General features: G+C 39.8%; 1 protein-coding gene across 2 annotated transcripts in view; it reads right to left on the reverse strand.

Annotated features, from left to right (window-relative positions):
- The window catches only part of LOC306844279 (dedicator of cytokinesis protein 11-like), an 87,309-nt gene extending 74,209 nt beyond the window's left edge, over positions 1 to 13,100 (reverse strand). For both annotated transcript variants that reach the window (XM_079376282.1, XM_079376281.1), the window contains exons 1-5: positions 12,894 to 13,100; positions 7,952 to 8,068; positions 7,653 to 7,742; positions 7,419 to 7,501; positions 7,273 to 7,333 (exon numbers count right to left, since the gene is read on the reverse strand). In XM_079376282.1, coding sequence (XP_079232408.1) covers positions 7,273 to 7,333; positions 7,419 to 7,501; positions 7,653 to 7,742; positions 7,952 to 8,068; positions 12,894 to 12,995 — 453 coding nt within the window. In that variant the 5' untranslated portion in view covers positions 12,996 to 13,100. The remainder of the gene's footprint in view (positions 1 to 7,272; positions 7,334 to 7,418; positions 7,502 to 7,652; positions 7,743 to 7,951; positions 8,069 to 12,893) is intronic.
- Positions 13,101 to 14,633: the final 1,533 nt, after the last annotated feature.

Genomic DNA, 14,633 nt, shown 5'->3' on the forward strand with positions numbered 1-14,633 from the left:
GCAGCAACGGTTTGTGCATCGGCTTTTCGCATGGGGAACATCTCAACCCATCGAGTGAAGTAGTCGATGAAGACTAAGAGATATACATTTCGGCTGGAACTACACGGCAAAGGCCCCATTATGTCCACACCCAACATTTCATTGGGGTGAGTGACAGTGGTGTGTTGCATTTTGCCAGCAGGTTTTTGATTGTCACTCTTAAGTTGTTGACATTTTACACATCTCTTTACCCATTTCTTGACATCATTCTACATTCCTGGCCAGAAAGCCACTTCTTGAATTCTCTTATAGGTCTTGAATATTCCTCCATGGCCACTCAAAGGGCTAGCATGATAATGCTGAAGTACCTGTTGAATGAGGCTACTAGGAACACAAACACGATAAGGCAGCTGGTTGTCAGCCAGGTAAGCTTTACGGTAAAGCTTGTCTTCCAGTACTTCATATTGTTCTTTCAGATTGTCATCACCTTCTGCCATGGTCTGCAATATTTTCATGATTATGGTGTCTTTATGTTGTTCTTCCCAGATCTTATCCAGAGAGATTGGGAGGTCCTCTGACTCCTTGTGGCTGGCATACAAGTTGCAACTCACACTGATGGGGATTCTAGAGAGAGTGTCAGGTGCCACATTTAGCTTTCCCTTCCGGTATTCAACAATGAAATCGAATCTTTGCAGTCGTAGGGCCCATCTGATTAAACGACTTGAGGTCTTGGTGGACCCCATCACCCATTGCAGTGCAGAGTGGTCCGTAACAACAGTAAACAACTTGTGTTCCAGATAATGCTGCCACTTCTCCAGAGCCCAAACTACTGCCAAGCATTCTTTTTCCATCGCAGAATAATTCACTTCAGCTTTGTTCAAAGCTCTGCTAGCATAAGCTATGACTTCCTCTTTCCCATGGTCCCTCTGTGTCAACACAGCGCCCAGACCGGTCTCACTAGCATCTGTGTATACAATGAAGGGGTGCTGTAAATTTGGGTGTCCCAAAATGGGAGGTGTCATCAAGCTTATCTTCAACTGTTCAAAAGCCTGCTGACATTGCGGCGTCCACTGGAAAACTCTGTCCTTCTTCTTCAGGGCATTGAGGGGTTCAGCGATCTGGGAAAAGAATGGGACAAACCGGTGGTACCATCCGGCTAAACCAAGGAAACGCTGGACCTCCTTGAGGTTTCTTGGAATTGGGTAAGAACGAATAACCTCCACTTTGCTGGAATCAGCGGAGATGCCTTGAATACTCACGACATGGCCTAGGAACGCTAGTTCCCGCAGACAGAATTTGTTTTTTTTAAGGTTGATAGTCAGGCCTGCTTTTTTCAGCTTGTATAAGACACTCTGGATGTCAAGGAAGTGCTGTTCAATGGTTGGGGAATAGATGATAATGTCATCTATGTACACAAAGCAATTGTGACCACGTAGTTCACCCAAAACAGTTTCCATTAATCTTTGGAAGGTAGCTGGGGCATTTTTCAATCCAAATGGCATAACATTAAACTGAAATAAGCCAAATGGTGTAATAAATGCTGTCTTCGCTGTACTTTCAGGGTCCATGGTCACCTGCCAGTAACCACTATTCAGATCAATGGTTGAAAAAATAGCAGCTCCAGAAAGAGATTCCAATATCTCTGCAATGTTTGGCAGTGGGTATGCGTCACTTTCCGTAACAGCATTTACCTTACGGTAATCTACACAAAACCGGAGACTCCCATCTTTTTTTGGGACAAGGACGACAGGTGAGGCCCAACCTGAATGAGAAGGTTTCACAATGCCTGCACTCAACATTTCTTCCAGTTGTTTCTCCACAACAGCTTGTTTGACAGGGGACATGCGATAGGGTCGTTGTTTTATTGGTACTTGTTGGGTGAGGTAAATACGATGTTGGAGAACATCAGTGCGACCTGGTCTGAGCGCACATACCTCTGGATTGGCCTCCAGGACTTGACGTAGCTGGCATTTTCCATCAGCCGGTAAGTGGGCTCCATTCACCGCACTGTCAATAAAGTTTTTTATGTCCAGGTCATCTGTGCTGAATGTAAATTTGGGTTGAGGAGGAGGAATTGAACTCAAGAGAGAGATACTCTGGTTGGTATTACCTTGTTGCTTTCCTTTTCTGGGTCTGCTCTCCGGTACACTTGCACAGCCTGGTTGGAATGGGTGTTCCACGTCAGGAGTAGATTTGAAGGTATACTTTTTGTCGATTACACTTATTTGTAACCCACTAAAGAAAATGAAATCCAGGCCCAGGACTACTGAATATGCCAGAGCTTTGGGTGCTAGAATTGCAGCTGGTATGGTGAATACTTGGTCATGAATATTAATTGAGACATTCAGCCATCCAAGAGGAACCTCTGCTTCACCATTAGCAAGATACAAAGGTCCAAGTGTCCAGGGTTGGAGATCATGGGGTGATTGAGCAATGTTCTTCTAGAGAAACTCATGGATAAGGGTATAGCTAGCACCTGTGTGCACAATGGCTTTTCCCTTCCATGAACCAACACTAACAGGCACAATTAACTGTTGAGGCACGCTGACAGGATTGATAGAAGTAGATGATGTACTTCTAGCTGTAATGGTGGAAATGGGTTTCCCTGGGGGTGTTTGAGAATTCTTCATAGTTGTTGAAGACACTGAATTGTTGGAAGGTGGGCCAGGTGGCTTGGGTGACTGGAAATCCCGTTTGTTACTAGGTGGCTGATAACCTGAAGGCGGGGTTGATCGAACTGAAGAAGTAAAGTGAGGGCATGTACCTGGTGCGTGAAATCCTCTACATCGCCAACATTGTACAGCAGGTTGGATAGGAGTCATCCCTCTGGGTGATGCTACAGTTTTGGAACCAGCTTTGCTGTCACACTGTTTCTGTTGTTCATGGTCTTTCTCCAGTTGGTGACCCAGTCGAACCAACTCTTCCACAGTGGTTACATGGCTACGAAGATGACTAGCGAGGTAAGGTTTTATGTTTTTAAGGATCATCTTGACTATGTCTGCTTCAGTTAAACTTGGTTTCCATCTTCTACAGAGAGCTCTGTAGGTGAAAGCAAAATCCCTAATGGACTCCTTTTCGCCTTGAATCCGACGGCGGACACGTTCAGCCAACTCATCTTCATAGTCCTCAGCTAGAAAAGCAGCAAGAAAAACAGACTGAAACTCACTCCATGTTGTAACGGATGATCTTGCAACTTCCCACCAGTCACGCGCAGTGCCATATAAAACTGTCCTGAAGGTGGCCAAGATGTCAGCGTCCATCAGAGGATGTACAGCAAGAAAGTCTTGACATCGTGTTATGTACAACAAAGGATCTGGGTCATCAGCTGGCCTTCCAAATGCGGGAAATGTTAACTTGATGTGGTCAGTTTTAACAACAGTAGAAGGGGCGGCTGGATGAGTCACTTGTGATAGTGATTGAGATAAGGGGTTATGGAGAGAAATACTTTTCTCACTCAGGTCAGTGATTATTTTTCCTTGACTCTCAAGCTTTGCTTCCATTTTAGTTTGCAGTTCTTTAATGTTTGTGGACAATTTGTCAGTGAGTAATGTCAATTGACTACTTTTCCCCAGCAGTTGATCAGTATCCTTCTGAAAGTGCTGTTGAACTGATTGAATGTCCTGTTGAATCTCAGACTGCAACTGTTGCACTATGAAGCGCATTTCCGTCACTAAGGTATTCTCTACCTTTTGGAGTTCCTGAGCCAACATCATTTTCATAGCTTTAATTGTCTGATCAGACTCAGTTTCAGTTTGCTGCTTGTTTGCAGATAATGTAGTGGAGAGTTGTTGCTTGATTTCGTCCATCTTTCCAGCGATTTTAGTGATCTGGCTCTCATGGCTGGACGAGTTGGACTTGAGTTCATTAGTGAGTTCAGTTACAGCTTTCTCTTGTTTGGTCATGAAATCATGCAACTGGTCCCAGTTACCTTGTGCACGTGCAGTGAGTTGACCAATCTCTCTTCCAGGTGTTGGGAGAGTTCTAGGCAGGTCATACTGTACCCCTGAAGATGAAGAAGGTGGTGGTGAAGCAGCGGCTGGAGATGATGTCCCAGGTGATGGAGTGCATAATTGCATGGGTTCTGGAGGTCTTGGTCCCCGTGGGACAGGTTGATTTAGAGTGCTGCCACCTAAAGGTGTGGACACAAACTGCACATGTGGTCCTGGCTGCACCATGCGACTGAACTGGGTGGGCGTGTGGCAGAAAGTTGGAGCATCGGATTCCTGAGGAGCTGGACGGTACACAGGTGGCCAATTAGGGGTGGCCACATCCGGAGCCTCCATTTCGACAAAGGTTGAGTGTGGGGAAGGGTGCTCTGCCATGATTATGTAAAGGAAGTATGATATCAATAAATGATGCAAAAAAAAAATGTTGCAAATCAGTATTGTGTATGTCAGTTACTTCATATAATTTACATTGCCTTTTAATTGTACAAATGTAGTTCACATTTCACACAGTTCACAACATTAAGCAGTTAACAGGAGATTCAAAATTCCCAGGTTTGAAGAGAAAAAAAAAAAAAATTAACAGGTGCAGTAAAAAAGGATTTCCACACTTTAGTTCCAAAATTCAAAACTTCCCAATTATGTAAATACAAAAAGAAAATAACAATTCAAGTAAAGAAAAAAAATTGAAATTCAATAAGTCAATGCAAAGTCACATTCACAAGTAGTCACGTATTCACACTCAATTGTGTTCAAGTCCCTGTTCGGGTGCCACTCTGTAACAGTGGTGGCGACTGCCCTTAACTTAAATTATTATTATTATTATTATTTTTTAACGAAAAATTCGGGCGTCAGACAGTTTTTTAAAACTGACAAAAATCAACCAACCCAGGATAGCAAAGAAAACCACTGATTACACACAAAAACCAAATATTTCAAAACAAGTTTCAATTTAACTGGAATTTATTACATAATGTCCATAAGCATTATATAAAACAAATTACTTATTTCCAAGAAACAAAAAACATCCAAACAAACAGTAAATGAAGAAATAGATAGATATAGTTCTCAATGTAACAGTTAAAGTTTACAGTTCAAATCCGTGTTCACATCATCACATAAACGCTATAAACGAAATCCCAGGTCATACTGGTCACACTCTAGCTGGGCGTCCACACTGGCAAATTCGTGTGTCCATAATCACGCCAAACAATTTTGGCGGTCGGAATCTCAAACGGGAGAGTGTAGTTGGACTTCGCCTGCCTCCAGGAAGGAAGTTTTAACGGCCTTGGACTCGTTTGAGAGTGAACCGCTCACCAACAACAGCCGAACTTTAAGGTGCATCGCTATGGAATCACCAGACTCCACGTCGCATCAAACAGCGTGCGCGGGAAGCCTCAGTTCACACAAACGCCGTCTTCCCCTCCACATGGTAACCATTTACTTTACTTTACTCTTCTTCTCACGAATCGTAACATACCCCGAGTGACGTGTCCTCCTTCCACCTGACTAAATAGGCCTCACCTCCATTTCCTTTTCCGCCATTAATTACTCACTCCACCCTTTCCGTTAAAAGTGAAAGTGAAAGTACACATGGTCCTATAGGTTTACTGCACTGTCACAAGATCAAATGCTCTGACACAAACATGATCACTGTGTTTCACGCAACATTCACGCAACTAAGCCCTCGGTACAGTAACTTAACATCACACACATTAACACAATACAACAATCAAGTACTTACAAACAGCTTAATGTTTGAAAACAAATATACTACTTATAGCAGTAATATTAATGTATTCATAAAAGGCAGAATGGGGTGGGATTTTTTACTTACAGTGACAATAAATGTGTGTGTGTCTAATTTAATTGAAGTGGCCTGGCGTCCTTCATGAATGTGCTTTTCTCTAGCTCTCCACTGTAATATAATTGTCCAAATGCCCTTCTCCCCTCTTTCATTTGTCATTTCTCATTCCCTCCCTCTCTTTCAGTTCCTAACAGCCCCTATGAGACTGATCAATGGCCTGCACCCTCTTCTCCCTTTTGAGTCACTCAGCTAATTGATTAAATTAAATGGACATGACCCCAATCTCTTCTCAGTTATGTATAGTATGAAGTACTATGACAGTGATATTTCATTATTGATCAAAGGAGGAAGTCATGTAAATATACAGCAAAGGTATGGGATGTAAAAATTGGGTGATATATAAAATATCTTTTGTGTTCCATAGAAGAAAATAACGCAGAGGTTTGAAAAGACATACAGGTGAGTATATCTGAATTTTATGACTGAACAAGATACTGAATTCATTCTCATATAATTTCCTTATTATTGTGTACGTTTTGGCTTCACTGGCCTCATTCTTTAGGCCAGAAATGTTCTTTTAGGTCTTCAGAATTAGTACCCGTTTAATTTAATTCCACTAATTGAACTGTAAAGAAAAAGGCTAGACTATCCATGTCTAAACGTGCAAACACATAGATTTAGACATGCACACACACACACACACAGGGTGGAGAAGCAATCTCTTTGCCCTGTAATCACCACTCCTTTCTTCTAATTTTATCAAGATCTGCTGGACACTCCAGTGTGTATCTATTAATAGACCATGAGAGTCAGGTTCCATGTAATGGGCCTCTCTGCTGACCGTATGGCCTTCATTTCTACATCTGATTATGACCTCACAAAAGCCTCACAACATTTACAGTGCTGTCTGGGAAGAAGAGCAATATCTACAATGTCAATAAAAGGTGAAGCACAATTCAACAAGATGTGTTGACACTTAAGACTACTGGTGGATGTGAATGCGAAAGTTGGGATTAACACTCTTGAGTACCTGAATACTTGAGTATTTGAAAGTGAAAGCAATAAATGATAATGAAAACACAATAAATGTGTGACTTTTTAACTCCAAAAGTCATCAGACACCCATAGTACTGTTCAGTCATGGCGGGAATTTGCAGGCCAACCGAAAAGGCTTCATCACAGGTTCCCTCGGAAGTTTTTAGAACAGTGGCTTTTGATTTAGTCTGTGGTTAACATTCTGTTTTTGTGCTACAACATAAATTACACACAGTGTGTATGCTGAATGTGAATTTTAAAACTGCTCTTTGCGAACCAAATTTCTAACCATTTATATAAAGACTCCAGTGTTTTATCTGTGATAAAATGGTTACCATATTTTCCCTTTTAAAATGGAAAAAATGCTTTTTGTTCAGTTTGTTTTGAGACTGCAAATAGGTTAATATACAATTACACAGAAAAGTTTAAACAAGAGAGAGATGAGAGAAGCTATTGAGACAGTGTGATATTCTCTGTTTTACATCGGCAAACATTAATGTCTCTTACCTCCTCCCCCTCATCCACCTCAAACACTTGGTTGGGAAGCTTTTCCGTCTTCATCCCTTTACTGCAAGACAGAAAAAGTAGCTTATGCCAAACTTCGGAAAATAGCCCAGCAAAACCTTTGGCAAAAAATGCAAACTTTGACATACCAGGGCAGCGTCCGGAAATCTCCACAGTAGGCCTCGTAATTATAGTTGATGACGTGCCAGTTGGTGTTGTACATCTTAATGCACTGCCAAAGAGCGGAAGCATTGCTCAGTTACTCAATCATATGAGCAAAAGCGCATCAAAAAAAATGAAAAACAGGAAAATGTGATCTCATATTTTATTATTCTGGATAGCTGTAGTCTTCACTCAAATTTTGGCATTGAGAGGTTCTTTACCTCTTTGGCAAACAGGCTTTTTGCTTCGTTCTCAGCATTTTGAGGAACTGGAGGAACAATGGTCCTCCTTTGACGTTCAATCTGTGCTTCCTAGATAGACAAAGACAGACAGAGAGACAGACAGATAGATGGATAGATGGAATAAAGAGAGCAAACGAACAACAGAGAGACAGACAGACAGACAGACAGACAGAAAGATGATAATTAGATTCATATGGTGGCTGCAGAAGGCTGCATGAAGACTTTGAAAATGAGTTAAACAAATAAACGGCAGGAAATGTGCTTGTGAAATGACTCACTGATACATCATCAGCTGGCCACAGCAGCAGGTCTCTCTGTGGATCACTGTGGATCTGAGCTTTCCTCTGGAATACCACATTCTCATAGTCTAGCGGCTCGATGATCTTGGGCTGCTCCTGCAAACACACAGGATGGATCCATGAATTTATACATAGTTTCCCTTAAAAGGCCTCTGATGTCTACAATGTGTCTGTCTTTATTACTGCTACTGACATTTACATTTAGACATTTGGCAGACGCTTTTATCCAAAGCGACTTACAATTGGGGAATACAAAAAGAGATTCATCTTGAATCTGAACATACTAAAGCAATGCACACTGTAATTATTCAGATTTGCTCTCTCTGTTGTGTAGGCTACACAGATTTGACAGTTCTGCCTGTGAATTTATCAGTTCACTGCCCCTCTAAAACCTCTCTACAAAGCAAAAATCTACCACAGGACTTCTGATTTCTTATTCATACAGTTTTGAGTTCAGTTCAAAGCTTTCTCCCAAGTGCTTTCTCTTTTCAAAAGAGAAATCATGTGTTAAAGCTAAAAACACATGCCTGTGTCATGCTCTGTTACTCATTCAAAGAGTTTAGCCCATGGAAGAGAAAGTGTTTTCACCAAAACAAACCATGGGGAATGGACAGGCATTGGACTAGATTAATCTTTTGCACTCTTTTGACCCATGTTTCACAGTACGAGAATTGCTAAACAGATGACATTACAGCTGACTTGCCAGCAACTCATGCTAGGAAACCTTCAATTTATGACTTTAACCTTTTGATAAAGGTGTTTTTTTTGGCTGAAAATAAACTATGAGCAGTCAGAGATATGAAGAGAGGAAGTTATAGTTTCATAACTACATAAGGTTTAGATGAAAAATTGGGCAGCTGGGGTCTTCTGTCCAAAGTTCGAGGCTGGGTAAAGCAGTTCATTTTTGCTAATGTTTAAAGCGGTTCAGCTTTGACAGGATCAGTGGGGCTTGGACCCATAATCACACAAGTCTTTTGAGAATATTTCAGAAGAAATCAAAGAGAATGAATTCAGTCCCAATTAAAACAATTTCAAACTAATCCTTTTTAGAAATCATCCTGTGAAAATGTTTCCTTGCTTCCTAGCTTTCTAGCTGCAGAAAATGCTTAATTGGAGTCCAATTTATTTAATTTGCAATAAAATTAAATAAAGCCATGAGTTCAGTCTTCAGTGTCACATGATCCTTCAGAAAGCATTCTAATATGCTGATTTGGTTCTCAAGAAACATTTCTTATTATTATTATTATATGTTGAAAACAGTTTTATTTGAAATAGAAATGTAACAATGTAAAAGTCTTGACTGTGACTTTAAGTCAATGCATCCTTGCTGAATAGAAGTAATGATTTCTTTTAAAAAATGTTACTGATCCCAATTCAATTTGCAGTATATATTTTGCTTTTATTATACAGTATATCTTACTTAAGAGGGGCAAATAATGGCCTAAATATATCTACACAAAAACATACATCAATACCATCTCTAATAATACACATAAATGCTTCCTGTGTTTTTCAAGCACACACGCATGAGCTGACAACCAATGCAAGGGTTTCAGCAGCAACTTCCTGTCATGTGACATACCACATAGAGGCAAAAAACCACAACCACCCCAGCTCCCACTGCAACAGAGCATGTGTTTCAGCTCAGTTCTGCAGGCTTGTGGCTATACACTCTCTCAACTGCCCTTTCAAATCAAACCGTACCAACTTCCCTAATCCAAGTCCTGTCATTAACTGCGGCAAGTCAGGTGTTAAAATCTCAGGGCCAAGATTAAACCATACCATGGTAGGACCAGTTTCCTATAGCCAAAACTAACCCAACCCCTGCAAAAACCACCACAAGGCCTCAGATCATTTAAAAAAGGGCAACCCTGTTGGGGATAGAGAGGAACTGTAGAAGAAGATTCACAGGCCAACAAACCACAGGCTGAGGTAAAGGGAAACATGCCCGTTCACAAGCCGATGGGCGTTGGTGCCACACACACACACACACGTTTCAGTCATGTTATTTCCCTATGCAAGAAGGCAAGATGAAAATGTGAAGGACGACAAAGTGGGAGACTTAAAGCTGTACAGAAACTGCGACTACAGCACGTCTCTAAGGTGGTTAATGTACTTCCCAGATGTGAGTCTTTGGCGAAGCAGACAGAAAGAGCTCCACAGCTGATGTGTATTAGGCCACTGTGTGTAAACACATACGCCAACATCTGAACTGAACAACCACGGCCTCCGTCTGAACCTCTGCGTTACTATACGAACACACATATGATCTTATTTTGTGTCATTACAAGGTTTTTGAACAGCTTATCTTGTCTTGTAAATCTCGTGGAGGACCACATGCCCTGTAGATCTGTGAGCATTTGAGGCCCACCTTTTGAAAGCATCTTGAAATATTTATATCCAGTGAGTCCTGTGTAGAAAACACAGCGTAAATTTTTGTGACTCAGTAATACACACTGTAAAATACAACTTTCGGCAGCTTGACAACAACTGTCCCATATTTAAAGCCAATATGAATTGATATTTGCTAAAATGGTGCCTAAGCAGCTATTTTTAGTTAGCATTATCAACATTAGCACGATGTCAAAATGGAAAAGGAAGAACAAGTTAAGACAATGTTTAGATAACAGACATTTGGTGAGTAATTAATGACAGAATTTTCATTTTTGGGTGAACTATCCCTTTAAACATCATCACACAGCGTGGGAAAATTAATGTACTTACTGGTCCACTTTTGCAGCCTCATTGTGTTTATAATTGTGCTCTTGCAAACTTTTCTAACTCACTTTCTAACATTTTAAATGTATTTTTAGATTTTATAGATTTTAAATAAATATAAAAGAATTGTCTGAAGCTTACTGGTGATGGTGAAGAAGTTATGCACACATGGTGTAGTCAGTTAATAGCCTACATTTAGCTTTTTACTTCTGGCAATTGTTTTAGGCTTCAAAATTCACAATAGATGTGTTCATCTGTGAATATTATCATGATGAACAAAACGTGCAAGAATCATAAACTTTTGTTTGTCACAGAGCTCTTTTTCCGCAATTATTCAACAGTCAATGGAATTACTGGGTTTTTGTCACGGGAACCAGGGTAATGCAAACTTCTGTGTTTGCCTACAAAAGACAGAATCCTTGCGGCACACTATATGCTACGTACTCAAAAACATTAATAAAACCCCTTTTAGATAATATACACATTTAAAATGTACATATTCTTTTGGCAAGCAGAGCAAAAAAAAACTTGATGACTCATCCTGCACTACACAGACTTCTGTCCAATAAAATGCTCTCTTGAATGAGAATGTCCCTCCCACTTTTACCACCAGAAACCAAGTAACAATTTATATTCATAGCTGACTCATGACTTATTGGCTATTTAAAAAAAGGGATGAGGCCTTCGAAATATGCCACCAAAAACTTCTGTAAGAGGTAGGCCTAGCTTTCTACTTTTGTATTTAGGCATTAATATTCATAGCAATTGTGTTCATTTGTGAGGTTTATCATGATGAACAAAATGTGTCAGAATTATAAACTTTGGCTTATTTTCTGCACTTACCCAAAAGTCAAAAGACAAACCATTTTGGCTTGAAATCAAGGCAACCAGGAGAAAACAAACTTACAAATTGCCTAGAAAAAAATGTCACTAGTACAATATGCAACTGTACATTTTTAGATAATAAACATTTAAAATAAACAGTCATATTCTTTCGGCGAAATCTTGATGACTCATCCTGCACTACACACATTTTTGTCCAATCAAATGCTCTCTTCGATGAGAATGCCCCTCCCCCAGTACCACTTGAAACCAACCAGGCTATTTACAAAAATAAGGGATGAAGCCTTCAATATATGCCACCAAAACTTCCAGTAAGAAAAAAGTAAGCGCTCAACTCTCGTAAATCAATTCCACTGGGTCTTTAAGTAAGACAATGAGCACCAATAATAACAAAAAAGGTCACTCATATCTTCATTTTGGATAATAAATTTCTGCAACTGCACAATGTGCAAAAGAGGAAAAGAGGAAAGATGAGACAAATACTTTATTCAGCACATGCAGAAGACACAGGAAGCATAGCTGAGCAGCCCAGGGTATTCTCAAGGGAAACACAACGATCTGCAATCTCCATAGTGTGCCATTTGTTATCTGCCTCCCTGGAAACCACAATCAAACTGACAATCATAGCCATTATAGACCCATATTCATAACACTTATAGAAAATCTAAGGCTCATGACAAATGTCTGGTTAAAAAATATAATTTCTCAGCACTAAGCATTCATTAGAGCCATAATGAGAAATTAACAACACATTTCTGTTCTCCTCCTCAGATAATTTCTCAATGGTTCAATAAAGGCAGAAAGAAAGAATAGGCTCTGCTCTTGGACTGGTGCATGAGCACATGCACATGACTCCTTACACAAAGGCATAAGGATGCTCTATGTGCTTCTAGTATGAGCCACAGAACAATGTCTTTCCTATTAGGAAACAGTCAGGATCGCCTAACTACCGGCTTTTTTGTTGAGCAGATCCCTAATTTTGTATTTAAATCAATGCATATGTCAGTGTTTATATGCAGAAGGTTTCAACTGCTGTCTATGTGATGTGTAAGACATTTGCTGAAGCAGTGCTGGTGTAATTGCCTGGAAGGCACGAGACGTTATGCCTCGGCAGTCTGGCATGTGTTTCAATAATAATTACAACGTCATTTGCAAGAAATAAAAATGACTACAAGCAAGACCAAACAGCTTATATGCATATACGAGGTCTGATGATGAACTAAGACTGTCTGAAAATCTAATGAGCTGACTGCTTAGACAGAATGCACGCGCCTGTGATGTCAAAAAACGCCGCCCAGGTAGGTAGCTCACTACGTGTTGAGACACAGCCTATGAATGCACTGGCCAAAGAGTTACTAACCACAGCAATGGACGTCCTCACCGCCTCCGACACACTTTGTCTGAGCTCCGCAGCTGTTCCAGGTTTGCTCAACCTTTTTGTGAATTTTCTTACTTCGGACATGTTTTCCCTCTTTAGTTTGACTGTAATTCCATCAACGTCCTCATTGCGACACCTCGACCGACACGCCAATCTGCGCGTCTGACTGAAGTGCGGATGCAGGCGGGGCGGGGCCTCATGGACCAGCATTATCTCCGCCCATCACCAGCGGTTGCCTGATATTGAGTAATCCCTGATTTTGAATTAGTAATGTAAAAGTTTTATAGTTTTGTATTTTATATTAAGATAGCTTATAGGTTATCTTTGTTTGATTTCATTCTTGTTTTAATATGTAATGTTTTAAGATGTAATGAAAATAATGTGGTACATAAATAGTGAATTTTCATTGTGGTTTTCGAGCAACAATGTGAAAAAGTCTAGATTTTTGACATTTTGTGCTGTCGAATCAGCACGTTTCACACCTGAATACGTGTTCTTGTGAATATGTTTGTGCATAATCATTTATATGATCATAGGCTGACACCTTGTGGTCTTGGTTGGTATTAAAAATGTACATATTAATGCCACACACTTAAAACAGTGACATAAGCATAGGAAAGTTATACTGAACCAGAAGGGCGTAAGTTACATTTTTGGTGAAATGGAGATATATACATAAAATGAAAGCTCTTAATGAGCTTTTTCTACTGGCAAAAGTACTGTCATCCATGAGTATACAACTTTTTATTATAAACAATTGAAATCAGTACACAAAGTCAGATCAAACTATGGTAAAATTTTTGTTTTGGCTCTCCTGTAAAGTTGGTGAAATGTCACTTACGCCCTCCTGGTTCTCACACCCCAATGAGCATTGTCTTTTCATGTGTACAAAATGCATGCTATTTACATGGTTAGTTATGATATAAAAAACTACATATATTATTTTATATATACATATACATACATGTATATTATACATTCTGTACAGTCCTAGTATTCATCTGACAGCTAGCAAATACATCCACACAGCCGGTTTTAAAGCGGTGGCTCTCAACTAAAAAAAGATATCAATTACAATTACATTGATATCAACTTAAAATTATATCAATGTACTTATATTCATATAATCCTAAACAAAACACTTAAAAACACAGACACAATACCATTTACAAAACTAAACTGTCATATTAAGTTCATTCAAGTTCATTTATTATTAACAGAAGTACCAGAGGTACATACACTATATTGCCAAAAATATTGGGTCACCCCCTTCTAATGAACCGGTTTAACTGCTTTAGTCATTTCCATGAGTACAAATCTTAATGTTTAAGCATATAATGATATTCTAGGGAATTGTGTGCTTCTAATTTTATTGCAACAGTTTGGACAGGGCCCTTTTCTATTCTAACATGACAGTGCCATACCTCTGGTGTGACTTTAAATGCAGACCTTGAGCCGAAAACTTATCACCAAACACCAATGACTTGTATATGGGTACAGTCATTTTAGACACTTTCAAAACTGTTGCAACAGAGATGGAAATACAGTTTTTAAATACGTGAATTACGCTTTCATCTTTGTTGCCACAGTTTTGGAAGTGCCTTCTTCTGTTCTAAAGAAGGGGGTGTCCCAATACTTTTGTCCATATAGTGCATGTACAAGTCATTGGTGTTTGGTGATAAGTTTTCGGCTCAAGGTCTGAATTTAAAGTCACACCAGAGG

Source organism: Barbus barbus, assembly GCF_936440315.1.
Source record: "Barbus barbus genome assembly, chromosome: 1".
Classification (NCBI taxonomy): Eukaryota; Metazoa; Chordata; class Actinopteri; order Cypriniformes; family Cyprinidae; genus Barbus; species Barbus barbus.